The sequence below is a fragment of the Lepidochelys kempii genome, chromosome 13 (genome assembly GCF_965140265.1).
Source record: "Lepidochelys kempii isolate rLepKem1 chromosome 13, rLepKem1.hap2, whole genome shotgun sequence".
Taxonomy (NCBI): Eukaryota; Metazoa; Chordata; order Testudines; family Cheloniidae; genus Lepidochelys; species Lepidochelys kempii.
In genome coordinates, this window is record NC_133268.1 from 24,663,754 (window position 1) to 24,685,762 (window position 22,009).

Below are 22,009 nucleotides of genomic sequence, written 5' to 3' on the forward strand. Positions count from 1 at the left end.
GGCCCCAGTGAGTATTTGGTGAGTCTGCGGACACCCATGTGCGGCCCACCATAGCATGGTTGTTTCTAGATCTTGGTGCTGCAGCGTTCGGGCTGCAAACGCAGAAAGCCCATGGCCACAGTGTATACCAGTTAACCAGAAACCTTAAGCAAAAGCAGTTCTCAGCATGAGAGGCCCAAGCTGCTGGATGGTGGAGGAAAGCAATCCCGACTGTCTCTGCTGGAGATGGGGCTGATCTATCCGCTGGAGATGGGGCTGATCTATCCGCTGCACAGGAGCAGGGCTGGTGGAACACCGGAGCATAGAACCTCATGCAGTCCCTTGGGCTGCTGGCGTTTAAGGCCCCATCCTTCTCCAGTTTAACTGATCTCTTCCCTTCTAGTTTGTTCCCATTCACTCACACTCTCTCTCTAGAGAATCAAGGCACTCTCCACTTGTTCACAACAGGAGAGATGCTGGAACTAACCCCCTGCTCTGCTCGAGTCAGACAATCCTGCTAGTGGCTAGACCACTGTCAGGCAGCGCTGCCTTCCCTGGAAAGGCATAAGCACTCAAATCCAATACAGCATGTGGATCCACAGAGCTTTGGACCAGGTCTCAATAAAGTGGTGAAGTCAGGCTGATGAAGCCTGATAGGAAACAGATTTATTAAAATATATAAAAGGAGAGGGCATTTCCCAGGGGAATAGGTTCTGGCCAGCCCCCTCCTATATCATGTATGTATCACACATCTGGGCAAATGATTCTCCTAGGGTCAGATAGGAAGAAAGCTGCTAGTTCAAAATTATAATCAAACCATCCTGAAGGACATGCCCCCTCCAACATCCTTTCTTCTGCTGACCTCTATCACCCCCATCACCTGTGATGATGGAGAACACTCTCATCCAAGGAAAGCCAGGAGGTGCAAGGTGAAATGTGCAAGGACCTTACACATTGCTCCCAAGAAGCCAGAGCAGAATCTAACTCAGTCTGTTTTCTGCACAGCAACATCTCCACCTAGGTTAGGTAAATGCCTCATGTCCATTTCATAGGCATGGCAGAAAGGGGTGGTGTGTGGGTGGCTTATTTCTACCTCCGGAGAAGAAGAAGAGGAGGGGGTATCTTTCTTGGGGGGGAGGGGGGGAGGACAGGCTATTTTCCTAGCCCTCCCACCCCCAGATTAAAGTTTTCCACAAACAATTCCAAAACTTACATCCCACTTATCATCCAGTATTTAGCACAATTTATTAAAATAGGGATCTACCAGGGAACAGAATTCAGAGAAGGAAAAATAAACAGTGTCTTTGCCAAAGAGAATTCTTCTGCGTGTTCTTTTCCCCCTCTACTTAAAAACAAACAAACAAAAACATAAAGCAGAGAAAAACCAACAATCCTTCATGATAAGATCAATGTCCTTGACGTGTGGCTCTGTTTTAATGTGCCTAAGATCTGGCGAGCTTTCTCTTGCATGAAGAGCTGGTCTCGGGTTCCACCGCAAGCCACTACTTTCCATGCACTGGACATCTAGCGCAAATGGGGGAGAAGAGAGAGAGATTTTAAAATATGCTTATAGATTAAGATTTGGATGGCTATGGATACCTGTAAATACCTCTGAACAAGAACCCAGCCCTTCAAAGCATGCCACCCAAAGCTAACTGACTTAGCCTTACAACCCCCCAGGGGTAAAGGAATCAATATTATAATCCCCACTTGATTGAGAGGGAGCAGACATAATAGTCAGCAGCCTGATTCCAAAGGGTCCGAGGAGCTGAGCTCCCATGGGAGCAGTGCTGCTCTGCGCCTCGGAAGGAGCCAGGTTCAGTGACTGGCCCCAGATCACAGAGCAAGTTGGGAGCACAGTGGAGATCAGAACGCAGCGATACCTGTGTTCCAGTCCCAGGCACAGCCCAATAGCCCTCAGTAAAAGATTAGAGGATAGGGAAGTCGTGCCACTTGCATCGCCCAAGTACACCAGGGGTCGATTCTCCAGGGAGCTTGAACTTTGCTCAGCGCAGGACCCAAAGAGGAGAAGGGGAATGGGGCTTCACATCACCTTCGCACATCCCCTACTCTTGGGCCATCCAAAGGCTGCAGCACATGTTAGAGGAGTCGGAGGGCTGCCCTAACTTGGGTTCAGCTGCCTATAGCCTCAGGGGGCTGTTGCAACATCCAGAAACAGGCAGAGTGCAGAGATGTCAGTTGTGCCCCTTACACAGATGTCTGCCAGTGAGTGGCATGAAGCTAATATGTTTGCTCTGTGCCACACAGGGACTTCCCTTCTAGACCACAGGAATTCCCTGGTAGCTGAGCCATAAGCTTCACAGCCCCTTTGCACTGGAAAAACCAACAGAGAATCAGGCCCCATGAGGACTGCATTTGTTAAGAGCAAAGCAGCCACTGCAGCACCAACAGCTGCGGCTCAGCTGTCGGTGCATTTATGTGGGGCTAATTTAGTTCCCGCAAGCCATTTTACTTAATTTCCTAATCAAATTATCTCTTACTGCTAGCGACTCCAAGGAGAGCACTAAAGTAACCCCGAAGAGCCCAAAACTGCAGATGTCATCTTTCTCTTTGGGATTCTACAGACGGGATTTCACAATACACACACAATCTTGATCTAGTTCAGGATCGCAGGGGCTCACTCCTCCCTCCAGCCCTCCCATGCTTTCAAGACATTTTATTCCTTTCTGCACCTTCAAAGCTTTAGCCAGAAGTTATTTATGCAGCTCTGTCAGTGGCGAGAGCAATGCGCTCCCACGCCACACTGGGAGAAGTGGTTTATAAAACGGACAAATTAACTGCAAATGGGGGTTTATTGGGTGGGGGGGGTTGCTTTGCTGCGATTAAGGAGTGTTCATTCATCACAAGATAAAGCTTTTACAACAGACAGATCTAATCCAACTACAAACATCTGAGAAGAAAGTTATCCCTTCTGGCTGACATCTAGCTGGAGACAAAGAGTCAGAGGTAAGAAGCAGGGTTGAGAAGTTAATCACTTGTACTTGTGCTTCTGGGAGCTTTCAGCGGATCTCAAAGCACCTTAAACACCATTGTACAGACGGGAGAGGTTCAGTCACTTGCCCCAAGACCGACAGTGGCAGAATCATGACCTGAACCCAGAAGCCCTGGCTCCCGTTGCTAGATAATGCCAAGCAGGGGCTGGTAAAGGTTTGCCAGGTTGTCTAATGAAACATGTCCAGGGATAGAAGTAAGCACTCTTCAGAGAGATGCCATCGAACGGACACCCTCCAAAAAGGGGTAAATTGTTTAGAACTGATGTCAGCCAAATGTGTAGCCATTAACAGTCCCTCCAAAGCTGGCTAAGCACTGGCAGAAAAGGGAAAGGGGAGCAAGCAAAGGTCTTTAAATTACCCCTTGCTCACGGTTAGCTAGACAAGAGCCCAGTCGCCTCTGCAACCTGGGAATGTATTCGGTCACTCTGGCTGTGCCTATGCTAGCAGCTTCCCACCATTGCACCTCCAACTGCGGGAGCCTTCATGCATCTTAAGTCACTGAGTTAAGCCCTGCTCAGAACAGGTCTAGATGACACTTCGACTAGAAGACCTTTGGGGCAGGGATCCTCTTTTAGTTCTGTGTCCGTACAGCGCCTGGCACAGTGGGGGCCTGGGTCCAGAACGGAGGCTCCTGGGTGCCACAGGAACACAAATAATGGAGGTCTGCTGTTGCTACCACTGGTGAGCCTGCAGAGGTTGGAGTGCAATTGTGGTAAAATTAAGTAAATTGCTGGCATAGGCGAGACCTCTGCTTCTCTCTCTTGCTAAAGAGCTGGGGCAAGATTCCAGTGCCCCCTTGGAAATGTGGTGCAGAGCATCATAAAGTGATCTGTAGCAGAGATCAGACAGAGGAATTTCACCCTGAATTCCTGCACCTCGGTCACACTACACTGGGGTACCTGCTTGCCTAGCATCGTCCAGGTGGGCGTCACCGATGAAGAGCAGACATTTTGTGCCTACGTTTATTTTCAAATAAAGTTTCATAAAGAGAAAATGAAGCATTGAAACAGCGAACAACTTAGACTGTCTAAGCAGCAAGAGTCTGGCTGGCTGCCAGCTTGCCTCCACCACCAGCCGAGCACAGGAACAATTCCCACTCGGCTACTTCCCCTCAACTGGGACTGTTTCCACCTCCCACAAAGCACAAGCGTCATCCCCTTGGCCCCACAACCTACTGCACAGCTCAGCCCACCCATGCCAGCACATGGCTCAGCTCCTCTCCCTCCCCCACCCTGGAATAGTTAGCTAATACCTAGGGTCCTACCAAATTCATGGCCAGGAAAAACACGTCACGGACTGTGAAATCTGGTCTCCCCCTCTGAAATTTGGTCTCATGTGTACCTTTACCCTATACTATACAGATTTCATGGGGGAGACCTGCATTTCTCAAATTGGGGGTCCTGACCCAAAAGGGAGTTGCTGGGGGGGGTCACAAGGTTATTTTGCGGGGGGTCACGGTATTGACACCCATACTTCTGCGCTGCCTTCAGAGCTGGGCGGCCGGAAAGCGGCGGCTGTTGGCTGGGCGCCCAGCTCTGAAGGCAGCGCCCCGCCAGCAGCAGCGCAGATGTAAGTGAGCAATCCCATACCAGGCCACCCTTACTTCCGCCCTGCTGCTGCCGGCGGCTCTGCCTTCAGAGCTGGGCTCCCAGCCCGCAGCCACCGCTCTCCAGCCGCCCAGCTCTGAAGGCAGCGCCGCCACCAGCAGCCGTGCAGAAGTGAGAGTAGCTGTACTGCAAACTCTCCTACAGTAACCTTGCGGGCCCCCCCCCCCCCCCCAACAACTCCTTTTTGTGTCAGGACCCCTACAATTACATCACCCTGAAATTTCAGATTTAAACAGCTGAAATCATGAAATTTACGATTTTTTAAATCTTATGACCGTGAAATTGACCAAAATGGACAGTGAATTTGGTAGGCCCTACAAATACCCATTTGGAAAGCCCCTATCATGCTGCTGGTGCTATGGAAACAATGTAAGCTTAAAACTTCCTGAAGAGAGAACAGAACCCAGGACTCTTCCCTCAGGGCTTGCCTCCCAAGCCACGTGCAGGCGGGAGGTGAGGGGACAGGGCAGGCTATGCTAACTGCTGCAGCGCTGTTATCACAGTACTGCCATGCAGCCAGTTCCATGCATAGAGTTCCCTCCGAAAGTTTTCTGGTGTGAGACTCTCACTCACGAGCAGCCCAGTTGCTAAAGCATCTCCTGCTATTCCCCGTACACTCACAGATCGCTCTGAATGAAACCAAGTATCTTTTAGAGATCACTAGAGGGCTGACATTTAAGCCTGCAGTTAGAACAGCCCACAATGTTCCCAACAAATGAACCTCCACACTGCAATAGATGGATGGTCCATCTAATCTGATATCTTGGCTCTGACAGAGGCCAATGGCTGTTTGCAGGAAGGTGGGAACTCTCTAGAGTGTACCTTGCTGTGCAAGACCAGCCGGTGGTAGGGAAGTTACCTTTCCCAGCCAGTGTTCAGTTTAGCACACAAATCAAGAGCTCTTGCTACGTGATGTGAAGTGCATCTCCCATGGCTATGGGCCTAATCAGTTTCTGAAACTCACTAAGCCATTTGCCTCCGTCTATCCTGAGTCTCAAACTGGAGAGAAATATCTGGGCCACAGATACAGGAAAATCCAGTTCCTGCAGAGGTGTCAGTAGCAGCTCCAGGGTTAGGAGAGCACTGAGTTTTGCACTTCAAAAGCAGGATATGGCTGTGTCTTGGAAAACAGAACAAAAACCTCCATGGAAGTGGGAGTGCAGGGGGAAGCGAATTGCCCACAAAATCAGTGGCAGGAGCAGGAGCAGATTGCAGGATTCCAGATTGCTAATGCCCACATCTAACCCACTATAGCACAGCATCCCCCTTGCTGCCCCAGGCAAGGTACTTTGGCTGAATTCTTTAAGTAGTATCCATTGATTTTTGGTGCAAGGCTGAGATGCCCTGGGCCTGATGGTGAGAGATGCTGAGCTGATAGCGTTTTGATGTGTACTTTGCAGTACGTTGGTTTCCTAGGACTTTTTTACCCCTTCCTTTCCTTGATCCCCCTTAGCACCACATCTCCCAGCTACACACATCCCCACCTACCATCAAACATCCCCATGCCCCACTAGCCAGGGCAGCCGGTCAGTGCATGAAAGCCAGGGCCTAGAGACTTTCAAGGGAGTGTGACCAAACTTGCATCTTCCCAACAGCCTTGTTTTACTCCATCATTATGTAATAACCTTCTACTGCTGCAATTCTCCTCTGGCGCAGACCTGCAGGGTCCCCAGCCTGGAAGCCCCAAGGGGACCACCAGCATAAGTAAGGGGCTGATTAGCCAGTTTGTACTCCCTATGTCGGTCTTCAAAGGCCAGAACCGGATCATGAATAGAGCTGGTTGGAAAACAGATTTTCCAACCCATAACAACTTTAGAGATTTTGAAAAAAAACAACCACCCCAATAAATCCTGACTTGGGGCGAAAAGCCAAACTTCCAAAGATTTCAGGAAATGAAATTCTGGATTTTTGCTTGTTTCAGGTCAATCCAAACATTTTGTTTCAGTTTTGACTCTTGTGAACTCCCCTTCCCAGCCCTGAGATCCAGAGCAAGTGATTCTGGGAATGACTGCTCTGAGTGGCTGAATTTGAATATGGTAACAAGGAGGTAGAGAGTATCTTGGTTTAGAGGGAAGAATAGTGCTCCCTTCAGCTCCAAGTCCCAGCAGATGGCACTGCACAGCAATGCAATCTAACTTTCCTCCCACAGGCCAGGTGGGGTCTCTGTTCCTATCCCCTACCCTCCCAGGGGAAGAAAGGGTATGCCTAGACTGCACAACATGGCCATGGCTGGCCAAGGTTGTCTACACTGAAGTTTTATAGCCCCGCAGCTTGACCCCTGTGAGCCTGAGTCAGTGACCCAGGCTCGGAGATTCATTGCTGCGGGTTTTTTAATTGTAGCACAGAGACAGTGACCAAGGCAAAGCTCAGCATACAAAGCCTGGGTGGTGAGTGGCACTAGCATTTTGAGCTGTTGTGTGGCTCTCCAGGGACAGTGCTCTCTCCTGACTCAAGCTATCATCTCCCTTTCACCAGTACAGGAGGGACAGGGTTTCTGCAACCTCCAAGCCTTTTGGGTGGATGGCAGTGCTGGTATTTACCGGAGTGGGTGGTCTGAATTGGCTTGGGATCTTCCTGGAGGATGAAGTCTTCTCGGTCTTCACGTGCACCTGCACAAACCCCCTATTGAGCAAACCGCTGTCGTCCTTGCTGCTTGAGGAGGAAAGGTTTAGAGACCTCGAGAGGAAACTCACAGGCTGCAGGAAAAAAAAAAAAACATACGCACCAAGTTAATTTGCTCCCTTACACTGGAAAATGCCACTTAACTAGATCCATTAACTTGTGTTCCTGTATTCTCCTGTCCATGCATTTAAACTGCATGAGAAACAGCACGTTAGGATGCTAGCAAGGTTCTACATGCAGGGAAGTAATCAGAGTGTCACCAAGCGATTACTTCATGTCTGGGTTACTTTTTCCGGACCTGACGCAGAGCTCTATGCAGCTTGAAAGCTTGTCCCTTCCACCAGCAGAAGTTGGTCTATTAAAACAGGGGTTCTCAAACTTTTTTTGCTGAGACCCCTTTTGAAAATATTTCAGGTTGTGACGACGCCTCCACCCCCACACCATGCCACCCCTACTTCTGCGCTGCTACTGGTCGTGGCGCTTCTTTCAGAGCTGGGCGCCTGGCCAGCAGCCGCCGCTCTCGAGAACCCCCCCCGCCCCCACAATAGCCTTTTGGATCGGGAATGTTGCATTAAAAGAAATTCCCTTGTCCACCTTGTCTCTGTACAAGAGTATGCCGATATTGCACCTGGGAGAGAGCAGCCCAGCTCCATAGACTTGGGCAGTGGGGCTTGGCTGGCATGCTAAAAACATCTGTGTAGACAGGACTTTGACATTGTGGTTTGGGCTCTAAAGCCTCCCTGTCCCAGGCTTCAGAATCTGAGCGCCAGCTCAAGCCACAACTATTTTTAATGCGCTTGCGGTGAGCCCCCCTACTGCAAGGCTGTGGCCCGAGGCTGGGAGGCCAGTTCCCAGATGTAGCACAGACAGACCCTAAGGCCTAGCGAGCAGAAATCTTTCCATTAGGTGCACTTAACAAATTCAGTTAAAGTCTGTGCATAGATTTAGAAACTCCCCTGCTCTTTGTGCCATCCAAACATACCAGTACTGGGCTAGCACATGGGAGCCAGAAAATGAAACCGGCTAATCTACTTTCACTGTTCAAGCCAAGCGCAGTGAGAATAGCATTAACAGCATGAGTTCCATTTATCATTCTCCCTCTTATAACAGTCCGCAGCTTGTTCGCTGTGTGCACTATACTGTTGTGTTTTTAAAATACATGGGCCAAATTCATCCTTGCTGCAACTCCACTGAAGTTCATGGCGTTACACCAGGGGCTGAATGTGGACATAAATCTGTATCTTGGCAAATCTATTTCCCTTTAACAAGCTCCATAATCAAACGTTGATCATTGCATCAAACTTAATGGGGCACAAGAACACCAAAATGAATAAGAACTTTATAAGTCTAATAAAATACACTAAAGAGCCACACGTCTGACAGGAGCTCTCACCAAAATGCTCCAGTTATTTTATATCTGATCCTGTGAATAACCAACACAGAATGGGCTCATTTCGGTACGTTTCGTTGTGTGCTGCATTTAGTGTTCCAGATATTCAGTTCTTCAGAGAGGAGAGGTTTACAATGGGATCGGAAAGCACAATGCATAAAACATTAAGTTAAGGCCACCCCTCCTCCATTACATTCAGCACCATGTGCATGACCTAGCATAGAGGCAGGAAGTGGACAGCCAGGTTTAAGTTGCACCATCCATTTGGGTGGAGAAAAGAGGAAAGGAGAGGCAGTTTTCCAAGCAGGTCCTTCCCTCTTATCGTCACATTTATCTCATTAAATATTTGTTTCACTGGCACACCTAAAGCCCCAGTTAATCCAGTATAGTTAATCAGATTTCATAGCCATCCTCGGACATTTCTGATTGTTCCTGTGTTTCAGAGATGTCTGCAGGGAAATCCAACTCATAGCCAGCCTTAAGTTTTCCTCTACATTCACACAGACACGTCTTATCATGCAAGCACATGTCTCACAGCATCTGTGTCCAGCCCTCCCTCCCCACCCTCATCTGAGCATCCCTGACCTGTGCTCTTTTGAAGCAGATGGACCTGGGCATGGCGGACACAGTCAGCTTCACATCCTCATCCACAATGTCCAAGGCGAGAGACTTCCTGACCTTCTTGATGGGACTCCTGTGCAGCTGGGAAACACAAGAGAAGCAAAGCAAGCAACCGTAAGCGCTAGCCTGCAGGGGAGACAGAGCAATAGCAATGGGAAAGTGGGTCTCGGTGAGCATTTTCTAGTTCCGTAGAGAGAGGGAAGGGTCACCATCACACAACTGTTTGGGCTTGAGGGGCTGGGGACCACGGAGGCTCAGTGGCATTAAAACATTTCCTGTGAATGTCACTGTGGTGGAAGAGACCAGAGACTCACAACCCCTAGAGGCTGAACACCTGCCTTTACAGAGCAGGGAGAAACTCCCCAGCTCCACCTAACCGTGGGGCCTCCGGCCTATTCCAGGGGGGCCACCTCTAGAGTGCTGAGTGGGGAGCTCCTTCTCTTTGTCCCATCCACTGCTTGGCCTCTCTGCCAAAAGGGTGGGGTGGCTCATGGTGGGACAGCTCATGGTGGGGCTGCCTGTCCACGGAGACCCACCAGCGTGTTTCATGCAGGCCAGCCCTTTTACAGCAACACCTTTAGGGCCACATTGGGACAGAAACCCAAAAGCAAAAGGCCCCATGTCCCACTACCAGCCTCATCTCATCCGCCTGGAGGCGGATGGTTTGAATGAACAAATCTCTCTTCTGAGGGTATTTTAAACAGTCAAACCAATTGTCCCAGATGCAGAGTACACATCCGGAGACGTAGGGCTTGCTGTTAGCTGTGAGCAAGCTGGGGCACCTGTGCCGTGTGGGTGGCAGAAAGTCAAATCACGTCTGGCATTGACAGACAGTGTAAATAACGGGTTGGGTCTCTACTGTGACCATCACAGCCCAAGTGAACGCACCCGCTCTGCCACAGCTTTTATTGGTATGATTTCTAGCATGGAGAACAACCGACTTAAAAACAGAAATCCTGGCAGGTCTGGGAAGGGAAGGCCAGCAGAACAGGAGCAGCCAAGACGGAATTTGCCCAGGAGGCCTGGGCTAATGTTCCAAGCCCTGGGAGAAGTGCCTGAGGATCTTTATTTCCCCAGTGCTCAGAACCCCCGTTCTAAGTCTGAGCTGAGAGATGACAACTCCAGAACACATCGTGCCCAGTATTATGCTGGGGCATTGGGTCAGAATGGGTTAGGCCACAATCCAGAAGCACTTTAAGCGTGCGAGTAGCCCACTGACTCCAGCAGGACTGTTCATGTGCTAAAAGTTAAGCATGTGCTCAAGTGCTCTGCAGAATCAGGCCCTTAGCGGGAAGGGTGCCAGCAACTAAATCACCAACTTCCCTGTAGCACCTGGGCTTTCCTCCGATTCTCCCACCCAGTACTACCCTGGCCTGACCCTGCACGAGGAACCAGGCAGGATCACAGCAGGGGCAGCAGCTGTAAGACGAGACACTCACTCCTTGTTTCCTTTTCTGTTTGTCTGGCTTCACATCATCCTCTATGATCAACTCGATGCCAGCTTCACTCCGGAGCACTTCCTTCAAGTCTTCTTCCAGGTGAGGGGTCTGCGGCTGGGGTGAAGGACATATGGGGGAGGAACATAGCACAGGGTTTACAGTGCAGGCTACAGTTACATGTCTGGATTTACGGTGCAGGTGAACCTGTGCTAATGCTGCAATTATATAGTCAGTGGAGACGTCCCCCCACTGCAACTCAGTCTGCAGGGCCGTTGTTCATTTCTTAGTGTGAATGACACGAGAGCTCAGCCAGCCTGGCCTCTGCACAGGCCCTTGATGCAGTGAGGATACAGGACCCTACAGCAGAAGCTTCAGGAGAGCAAGTGCATCAAGAATCTCCTATAATTGTTCGGCAGGCAAGGGGTGCCATACCCACAGCCTGACTTCCCAGCTGGTCTACACAGCATCGCTGGTTATTTTGGAATAGCACCAGGTCTCCACTCGATGGGGAGTCCCAAACAACTGCTAAACTCAGAAGAGAAAACCCATTGGGTCGGTTTCTTTTTAGGCTCACAAAGGAACCAAAAGCTGCAGCATGAACACAAGGGATTTACAGGTTTCAGAGTAGCAGCTGTGTTAGTCTGTATTCGCAAAAGGAAAAGGAGGACTTGTGGCACCTTAGAGACTAACCAATTTATTTGAGCATAAGCTTTCGTAAGCTACAGCTCACCTCATCGGATGCATTCAGTGGGAAATGGCCCACTTTGATTATCACTACAAACGGTTTCCCCCCTAGACCCCCCCCCAGCTCTCCTGCTGGTAATAGCTCACCTTATGTGATCACTTTCGTTACAGTGTGTATGGTAACACCCATTGTTTCATGTTCTCTATGTACATAAATCTCCCCACTGTATTTTCCAATGAATGCATCCGATGAAGTGAGCTGTAGTTCACGAAAGCTTATGCTCAAATAAATTGGTTAGTCTCTAAGGTGCCACAAGTCCTCCTTTTCTTTTTAGGGGATTTATAAAGTACCTCAGTCCAAGTGGTCACTTATGGGAGCATATTCACCATACCATTTTAGGACAGTGTTCCCCATAGCCCCCCATCTCAGCCAAAGAATGTGCCAACACCCAAGCACACTGGTAACGTTAACAATGAAAACAGAAATGCACAAAGATAGGCTGATGGGACCTTTCGCACCACATATCCGAAGGCCTTTTCACTGGCAGATCATGCCAGAATATTCAAGGGTGAAGATGAGATTTTTGTCATCGGGGGCTACAGGAGCACAGCTAGCAGCACTGGACAATGCTAGACAGGGCACGCATGTTGGTTAAATACTCACCAGTGGCCTCATGGCGCCGTACTTTTCCAGGGCGTTCTTAAAAGGCGTGGGTGTGTGGGGCGTGTTGTCTGCTACGTATTTCTGATCTGGGGTGACAAACCTGCCAGCAGAGAGAGAGAGAGAGAGAAGGAGGTCAGGAGCAGAGCACTGCACGCAGGTGTCCCCCAAGCATTCCCCCCACAAGAGAGGAAGCACGCTCTGGCCCTCCAGCCCCAGGGCTGCACTGCCTCGCCTTCCAAGAGCACATGCATTCCAGAAACACCCTGACACTTCAGACACAGGAATTGGGGTCTTACATCACAATAACAAGGATGGCGTGAACCTCCCTGGCTGGGTGTGCTGCAGGGGCTAAAGAGCAGTGGAATAGCAGACATGCCTTCTGGCAGCACCACCCAAGTGGCTCTGACAGAGCCAGACGTTATTCAGTTATATCTCCACCAGATCACCTGGCAAATCACTCTTCAGTCACCAAGGTGGGTGAAACACAGATCCCCACCCACAGCCCTTCCCTCTCCCACCCACCCATCTCAATCTGGTCTTGAGCACACAACAACGCGCACGTTGCTGCAGGAAAGGCTCTGGCTCAGACAAGGCTATGTAATGCAGGCAAGGCCCTGTCTACATGGGGGAAATTGACCAGCACAGCTATTTGGCCATAATTAAGCTATTCTGGAATAACTGCCCCGTGTGGATGCTCTTCTGGAATAAAGGTGATTTTATTGTGGCACAATTACTCTGCTTTGTGAGTGAAGTGATTATTCTGGGATAAAGTGACTTTTAATCTGGAATTGAGTATCCATATGGGAGAGTTACTGTGGAACAACTATGCACATCAGTTTCCTTGGGTGGACAAGGCTTAAGAGGAAAGCATGCTCCACGAACTCTGTCAGGCAGGGGATACACCTGTAGACAACACACAGTGGAGAAGAGTTACAGGGGTCCAGAAAGTCCTGTTAGCAGCCAGGTCCATAGTCCAGCAACATTCCCCAGTAAGACACGTGCCCAGAAGCAAAAGTTCCAACCCCGCATAGACAGAGCAGGTTCTGCCAGGCATTCTAACACCAGGACTGGGCACTCAGTCGAATCCACCAGCGTTCCTTCCCCACAGCTTAGTGGCTCTGGAGAAGGTGTGAAATATTTCCCTGCCTTTGAAGATGAAGGGCAGAATATAACCATAGAAATGATTCCGACCTCACCATTCCAACTGAATGCCCTTCTGGTCAGTGCGAGCAAGAGACCACCCAGCAGCATTCAGAAGAAACTGCTTTGGAGAGAGGCACTTCATCACCATGAGCAGATCCCATTGCTTAATTGGTGAGACTTTCCCCTTCCAGATCCAGCCTCTACAAATGTGCCTTGCTCACTTTAAATACTCTAGCCCACTTTATAGTCGGACACCTTCGTTCCAGAAGGTTCGGCCCACAATTCACTATTAAAATATGTTACAATACAGCAGCCCTCCAGAAAAACAGAATACACTTGTGGAACTCGAAAAGTAGATAAAGCCCACTATTTGCATCCCCCCTTTCCTTCCCGTGGGGCTGCCACAGCTACAGAACACCACTCCGGAGACAGTTCAGCCTCCCTGCTGTGTGATGCAAGCTGGGATGAGGCTGGGAGAGTGGGCTATGACTTACGCTGAGTTTTTCTGATGCAGCGGGGTCTTGTCCCTGTGCAGCGGGGTGGTCACTATCACCTTCTGACTGCACACGGGAGTGGAGGTCAGGGACGGGTTCTCCAACTCCAGTGTATCCTGTTTGGTCCAGAAGTTTAAGAACTGCCAAGTGAGGGAAAGAAACAAACAGAGAACACACTTCACATCCTGGGAAATTCAAGGCTGTCACTGGCCATTAGCTTATGCTAGTTTTACTGAACTTGAAAGAGGATCGCTCACACTGACTGATTACATGTATTTTTGCTACCAATAAGGCAAACAATATTCCCTCCACAGATCAGGAGATCCGGACTTTGCCCTGATCCACATACAGTTTTTGAACCAGAATAACTATGTGAGTTCAGGGTGTGATTTTTTTTTTTTTTACCTAGTATGGATGTAGTTATAACCAGTATAAAGTGCCTCCTACCAGTGCAGCTTATTTCTCTTTGCTTCTGGGGATAGATATGCCAATATAAGCGTACCAATACAGCTGCATCCACGCATGTATCGCTTTGACTATACTGATGTCGTTCAAGCTGTACGTGTGTGTTTAGCAAGGCTCCAGTGGGTGTATCTTCACCACAGGAAAACAAGTGTTGGCTAACATGAGTTATCACAAGGTAAGTCCTAGTGAAGACAAAGCAGTTTGTAGTTTTCACATGAGTTAGCAGGTCAAGTAAAGCCTGCGCTGCCCCATAGTCTAACTCAGCCTATTAACTCATGTTAAAACCACACACTGCCTCCTCTTCATGATGCTTTTACCCCATGCTCATAATTCGTATTAAGAGATTGCCTTTATTCCTTGGGAAGATAAGGCCAGCGAGGAAAACGCCTTCCAGGTGCCCCCCACACTCTTACTCCACTCGGGGTAAGAGTTATTTTTGTTACATTCATCGCAGGAGACTGGTCTTGCGGTTGGAGGAAGAGCCCGGGAGTCAGGAGATCAGCTTTCTGTCCCAGCTTTGCTGCAGATTCACTGTGAGACAGCAGCTCATGATCTCTGTGCCCATGAAAATGGGTGATACCGAACTACCTCCCAGGAGGGCTCTGAGGTTACCGGCTCTAACACTGCCAAGGTACGATACAGAGAGGAGGAGACCGAACCCATCAGAGGGGAGAGATCATGAGCCATTGTGCACCAAAATCCACATAAGCTAAAAGGAGTGACTGGCTGTTATCCTCTATGCTGGTCACAGAGCAGAGGGAGGCATGATCACACACAAGGTGTGCATGGGGAGGTTAAACATGGAAGGTGTGGTGGTGCCTGAAGGCCAATTGTCCCCTGCATTCCTCTTTAAAACTCTCCTTTGCTGTGACACCTACAACAACAAAACAAAACACCCCAACCTGACAATACTTAGGCAGCTGGTGTGCTGAGACCACTGCCTGCCACGCTGCCCAGCACTGTCTCAGGCCTAGTCTACTCTACAGCATCAGGTCAGCGCAAGGCAGCTTACATCAACCTAGCTATGGAAGTGTCTACGCTCAAATTTCACTCCCACTGATGTAACTGCCCAGCTACACTGAACTCCACATCCACAAGCGGCACAAAGTCAAGGTCGATGTAGTTAGGTCAACGCAGTGTTGGTGTAGACACTGCGTTCCTTATGTTGACTGTTACTGGCTTTCAGGAACCATCCCACAATGCCCCACACTGACAGAACAACGGACACTCCTGGGCAGGACACGCACCACCGACACAGGTAGCAAAGCGTAGACACGCACAAGCAATGTAATTACTGCAGCAGCTGGATGCCAATGTACGTCAGGTCAACTTAATTTTGTAGTACAGACCTGGCCTCATTGTTTCCTGGTACTCCCCCATCTCTCTGTCTCCATCTGTTGTCTCTCGTCTTATATGTAGACTGCAAGATCTGTGGGGCAGGGACTGTCTTGTTGTTCAGTGTCCGTACAGCACCTAGCACCATGGGGCCCAGCTCTGTGACTGGGGCTCCTCAGTGTTATGATAACAAACAATAATACAATTGTACTGAGTCCTGTAGGAACACAGCATAAGCAACAGTCCTTGTCCCAACGAACTCACAGCCTAAGGGAATGTCTTCACTGCAAAACTAACTCAGGGGTTTGCATCACAGAAGTGTAGACTTCAGGTCCTGGCCTTGAACTCATGGCTCATGCTGGCCTCACAGCAGAGGTCCACCAGGAGCAGGGGTCAGCCTCTGGCCAGCTGGCAGCATGCTGGGAAGATCTCCTGGCCACAGTCTCTCCTGTTCAAGTGCTGTGGACACGCAGTAGAAATATGGAAGCGTTGCAGGTACAGCAAGCCACGAGCAAATGTACAGTTCAGACACCACACCAGGCTGTATGAACTGGAAGGTGACCTCTGGTTCACAAGCAGGGAGTAGGTAACACAGCCCAGGGAACTGTGGGAAGGCACTGGAGTGCACGCTGCTGAGCGGCTGTGTTAGCAGCACGAGTGCTGGCAGAACTCAGGGTCAGCTAGCCTGGGTAAAAGGGGACCACACTCGAGAAAGCGTGTGGGCAGGAGTCAGAGTAGGGCCAACATTGGAGTAAGAACCTGAGTTAGGACTTGTCCTTGCTGCACACAGCATTCTCCTTACCGCAGCAGCTGGTGAGGAGGAGAGGGCTTGGATTACAACACCTGCCCAAAGCGTTTGCTCCTAAACCTGGCTGGGTGACAAGCACATGGACTGAACAGAAGCAGCTTCTTCGAGGGCTTCTGCCCTCAGGGTACCCCCCCTCCCCATTGGGAGGAGACAAACTGCATACACCATAATGATGCTGTGCGGGCGGTGCCGGCTGGCCAGCAATAGGCCAAGTAGCTTCTAAGCGGGGGCGGGGAGGGGCAATTCTCATCCGCAGTTTAACTGTGGGTGAAGAGCTGGATGTGTGTGCCTCCACCTACCTAACTGCAGCCACCTCATACAGGGAGGCTGGGCTTCGGTTTAGCTGAACGTGTGCCCCATTATTCACGTGCCCCATCTCCCACGGCATGTCTAATGACCACAAGCGGCCAGAGAACGCCAGTCCTGTGGCTCAGCAGGGGAAAGACAGGTACCCTACACAAACTGCAGCGAGACTGGCCACACCCTCTGGGGGCTGGTCCGAGCCTGTGGAACGAACTCCCCCCAAAACTAAGGATCATCTCAAACCTCTCCATTTCCCGCTCAGTGGGCATTTCTTTGACCTTACCTTCTCTAACAAAAAGCAACAGATATATTTAGATTAAAAAAAACCACACAGCCTACCAAAGCAAGACACTCCTCTGCACACGCTTCTCCCCCTGGGGAGAGGATGAGAGAACAAACATGTGCCAGATGTCTAGTCGTGTAACCTAATGGACTCCTGGAAGGTGCTCAGATACCACTGCGATGAGCAGAGAACAGAATTCCACCACCATCCTACAAACTGGCAGTGCCCATTTCAAGGCAAGTGGCATGATAAATATTAAGCAAACAGAGCTGATCAGTGTCGACTGCATTATGGCCAATAAATAAAGTACCAGCACAGACCCTCTAATTCATGCACAGTGTCCCAAGCAGACAGCAACAGAATGAGCTTCGCCTGTGTCATAAATATTAAAGGAAGGGTAACCATCTTTCTGTATACAGTGCTATAAAATCCCTCCTGGCCAGAGGCAACATCCTGTTACTTGTAAAGGGTTTAACTAGCTCAGCTAACCTGGCTGGCACCTGACCCAAAGGACCAATAAGGGGACAAGATATTTTCAAATCTTGTGGGGGGTTTGTTTGTGCTCTTTGTTTACGTGGTTGTTCTCTCTTGGGACTGAGAGAGGCCAGACAGAAATCCATCTTCTCCAACACATCCTAATCCAAGTCTCCAATATTGTAACCAGTATAGGTAAGCCAGGCAAGGCGGATTAGTTTATCTTTTGTTTTATGTGAATTTTCCCCGTGTTAAGAGGGACTGTTTTCTGTAACTTTAAGGTTTTGCCCAGAGGGGGATCCTCTGTGTTTTGAATCTGAATACCCTGTAAAGTATTTTCCATTCTGATTTTACAGAGGTGATTCCTTTACCTTTTCTTTAATTAAAATTCTTTTTTTTAGAACCTGATTGATTTTTCATTGTTCTTAAGATCCAAGGATTTGGGTCTGTGTTCACCTATGCAAATTGGTGAGGATTTTTATCAAGCCTTCCCCAGTAAGGGGGTGTAGGGCTTGGGGGGATATTTGGGGAAAGAAGTCTCCAAGTGGGCTCTTTCCCTGGTCTTTGTGTAAGACGCTTGGTGGTGGCAGCATACTGTTTAAGGCCAAGGCAAAGTTTGTACCTTGGGGAAGTTTTTAACCTAAGCTGGTAAGAACAAGCTTAGGGGGTCTTTCATGCGGGTCCCCACATCTGAACCCTAGATCTCAGAGCGGGGAAGAAATCCTGACAGCCTGATTCCCATCTAGCTATATACCTGGGAGGGGGAGAAGGGCAGTGTCTTCACCGGGGTGCTCTTGGGCGTCATGCTGTTACAGGAGTCTATGAAAGAATAGCTGGTGTTCTCCGTGACGGGCGAGAGGGAGATCTTCCTCTTCTTCTGCCTCTTGAGCACCGAGGGCGGTGTGCCAGAGCTCACCTCTGAGCGGGGGGAGATGGGGATCAGCTCGCCCTTGCTGCTTTTGCTCAGGTCTGAAATGGTGTGGCCATCCAGGCGATACTCCGTCACATGGGGTACAGGAGCTGTGGGCTTGCTGGGGGCTTGCCTGACCGGGCTGTTGCTGCTGCTGTCGCCAGCAGCTGGATCCTCAGGCAAGTCAAAGTGAGTCAGGTCACACCACCCATCTGGGTCCTACCAGACAAGAGAGACGGTTAGAAATGGCCAAGAACGAGCAGCGTCCTGAGCCGCCACAGGACACAACCTCACAGACCAGTGCAAAGGCAGGGCCTAGCAAAAGGCTCCAAGGACCCTCAAAGACTGAACATTTGGTCTATAAAAGACGTGGGGCCCAAGTCTGTCTTCCACACACTATGCAGTCCTTTGCACCAGTGCAAATCAATACGGCAGCATTTTACATCCACTTTGCACTGCTCGATGCAACTGCACAAAGAGAATGGAGAATCTAACCCTTGTAGTTCCCAGGGCCCGCACTGCGCCCTCTGTTGCCTGCAGGGACATTTCATTTACATGCTACATAAGGCCAGGGCTACACTACAAACTTCTGCTGGCAGAGCTCTGTCAGCCAGGGCACGAGGAGACGTGATCCCTCACCAACACAGCTGGGCCAGTGTAGTCACAGTTACACTGGAAAAGCTGTTTTTTTGCCCAGATAGCTTGTTTCACTCAGGAGCATGGGCGGTATAAGCTAAACCGATATCAGCTGCGTTCACACGAGGAGCGCTTTGCTGGTATTCCTACACTAGTAAAGCGCTCCTCCTGTAGACATTGGCCCTTCTGAAGGCAGTGGCATCCTGCAATACATTTTAAGATCAGCAAGGCCAAGAAACTCAAAAATTAATTAAAATGAATCCCCCACAACAGACTTCAGTTTGGGGCTGCATTTAGCGTTCATGACAGTAACAGACTTAGCAGCACTAGAGACTAGGGGTACGTCTACACTAGAGAGACTATACTGGCATAGCTATGTCACCAGAGCTACACCAGTATAACCCCGTAGCCTAGACCAGTGGTCCCCAAACTTTTTACCTCGTGCCCCCAACCCCCGTCATGCCCCCCACACCCCGTGGAGCTGGGTGGCACTCCCTCCCCGCCCCCCGTGGAGGCTGGCCCTAGCCCCACCTTCCTGAAGGCTCTTCTGCATCCCCCTCTGGTATAGGCACAGCCTATGCAGACAGAAGGGGTTTTCCCATCGGTGTAGGAACACCATCTCCCAGAACAACGGTAGCTACGCCAACAGGGGCATTCTTCTGTTGACAACGCTGAGTCGAGACTGGTTAGGGGGTGGCAGCTATGTCAACCAAACTTTTAAGTGTACACCATGCCTAGGAAAATGCAGACAGTTTCTCTACAAGGCTGAGATTTTCAAAGCTGTGTAAGAGAACTGGAAGCCCAATTCCCATTCAATGTAATGGGAAGTGGACTCCCAAACTCCGCAGGCACTTGGACAGTCTCAGCCCAAGCTTCTTCCACGAAGTTCAGTCAACACCCCTCTCTTCTGCCTCGCTTCCCGCCTGCTACTTCAGTCCTGGTCCCCACACAGCTTTGCCAATGGAAAGGACAGTCCTGATTCAGTCCTTCACTTCTTGCCCCACATCTGCATGGATCCAGATGGGGTCATGTTCCCCCCCGTCTAACATCCTCCATGAATAGGAAGGTCAGTCGGAGAAGCTAGTTACCTGGAAAGCTGAATAGGGTCCATTTTAAACAAGATGGCCAAGTCCCACTGATATTTTTAACCTAACTCCTCTGTGACATGCTCTGAGCAGCAGCTGTGAGGCAGGCTGGCCAGGGCTAGCCAGTCAATCACATCCCTGTGGGAAGGTTTATGCCAATAGTTCTCAAACTTTTGTACTGCTGACCCCTTTCACATAGGAAAGGGTGCAGCCCCTCTTATACATTTTTTTATATATTTAACACCATTATAAATGCTGGAGGAAAAGCGGGGTTTGGGGTGGAGACTGACAGCTCGCGACCCCCCACGTAATACCCTGTGACCCCCTAAGGTGTCCCAACCCCCAGTATGAGAACCCCTAGTTTAAGCTTTTGCTGTGTAACTGACTTCAGGTTGAAACAAACTGAGGACTAGATTGGGACTTGGGTTGCAGCCTTGAGCATTCCGGGATTGAAAGCAGGTAGTGAGAACCCACAACAAATTGCCAGAGCCCAAGCCTGGAGTCTTTAATCACACAAGCAGCCCCACTGAAACCAACGCATCGACAAGGATCGTTTGGGGGCTGTGGGACTGGGCCACACCATTTGCCTCCCTCTCAGAGGTGTGTATTAGGAGACAAGACATCACTCCCCTCTTACCGATTCCATCATGTCCAGAGCTTCCGTAAAGGCCGGTCCCGAAGTCAGGCTCAAGTAGTTGGCAGTGTCAGCTGCCCATTTGTATGGAAAGGTGCCGTCCGGCAATGTGTCTTCAGGTGCCACGTCCTTTGGGGCCCCCTCGGCATTGTCCTCTGCCAGTGTTGCAGCTACTTGCTCAGAGGGCAGCTCCTGGAAGCCAGCTGCTTCCTCCTCACTGGCTTCTTCCTCCTTTATTTCCAAGGTATCAGCAGGCCAGTTAGCATGTAAGTTTTTCTTTGAAAACACAAAAGCCATATATCAAAAGAACGCTAAGGTTGCAAAATCAAGCTCTCAGGGGTTAGGGAGTGCCAAGCCTGAGGTCCCCCGTGCAACCTTAGTTCCCCTTGTGCGTATGCATTGTGCTGGAGTCTTGTTAGCATCATATGGAAAATCTGTGGCAGAGCCAGAAATACAACCCAGCTCCCTAGGCCCCAGTCCAGTGTCTTAACCACAACAGAATTATCCTTGTTCTTCTTACAGTCCTCTTCACCAAATGGAGGAGTCTTGTAAAACAATCAGTATGTGATCATGTAATTAAAGCCTGTGCCACACTGCACACACACACACAAAGAATAACTGAACTAAGCTTACACAGGCACCCTTACATCAGGCATTTCTTAACTTTAGAGAGCATGACTTAATGTTCTTTTAATGTATATTTTTGTATGTAATTTCCTAGGTTTAAAAAAAAAAAAAAAAAAACCAATACCACCACCACCACCCCCCCTTTACCCAAACAAACATACATCATCAGCAGGGTTTGTACCCAGGCTCTTCAGATCCACATCACAGACCTCTCCCACTTGAGCTCAGAGAACCAGCCTGTTATCCTCTCTATGGACCAGCACTAAAGGACGGAACATGCATTGCACTAGTGGCTTACACAACTACTTTCTAGACAGGAGAAGAGTTTTGGAATCAGGATTCTTGAGTTCTATTCCCGGCTGACAACGTGGCAAGCTAGTGGGTACAGACAGCACAGCCAGGCACACAGCTTTGGCACATTCATTCTGAAGGGCAACATGGCTGTGGATTAATGTCTCTGATCTGCATTAACAGAACAATGCACACCTCACCATCAACCAAAATGCAAGATCTTCCACTGCAAGATTTTATCAGCCAGCTGGTGCTGTACCTGGTTCCCGGCACTCTGGACACTTTGGCTTTCTTCACCCTCCACTTCCACCAACAAGTACAGGGACTCAGAGTCTTTTGTTTCACTGAGGAAACCTCCTGTGTCCACTTTCCGTTTGATGGTGGAGTTCCAGTGGTTCTTCACAGCATTGTCAGTCCTGGAGAGAAAAGCCACAGTCAATGTGCATTTTAGAGGTGATGGCTCCTGATGAAATTAAGAATCCATATTCTCAGCATCCCTCA

At 49.7% G+C, this 22,009-nt stretch overlaps 1 protein-coding gene across 2 annotated transcripts in view; it reads right to left on the reverse strand.

Annotated features, from left to right (window-relative positions):
• Positions 1-1,199: 1,199 nt before the first annotated feature.
• Positions 1,200-22,009, reverse strand: part of MYBL2 (MYB proto-oncogene like 2) — a 39,904-nt gene continuing 19,094 nt past the window's right edge. For both annotated transcript variants that reach the window (XM_073309806.1, XM_073309807.1), the window contains exons 6-14: positions 21,768-21,924; positions 20,594-20,866; positions 18,080-18,454; positions 13,658-13,797; positions 12,021-12,120; positions 10,673-10,786; positions 9,198-9,314; positions 7,141-7,296; positions 1,200-1,503 (exon numbers count right to left, since the gene is read on the reverse strand). In XM_073309806.1, the coding sequence (XP_073165907.1) occupies positions 1,375-1,503; positions 7,141-7,296; positions 9,198-9,314; positions 10,673-10,786; positions 12,021-12,120; positions 13,658-13,797; positions 18,080-18,454; positions 20,594-20,866; positions 21,768-21,924 (1,561 nt within the window). In that variant the 3' untranslated portion in view covers positions 1,200-1,374. The remainder of the gene's footprint in view (positions 1,504-7,140; positions 7,297-9,197; positions 9,315-10,672; positions 10,787-12,020; positions 12,121-13,657; positions 13,798-18,079; positions 18,455-20,593; positions 20,867-21,767; positions 21,925-22,009) is intronic.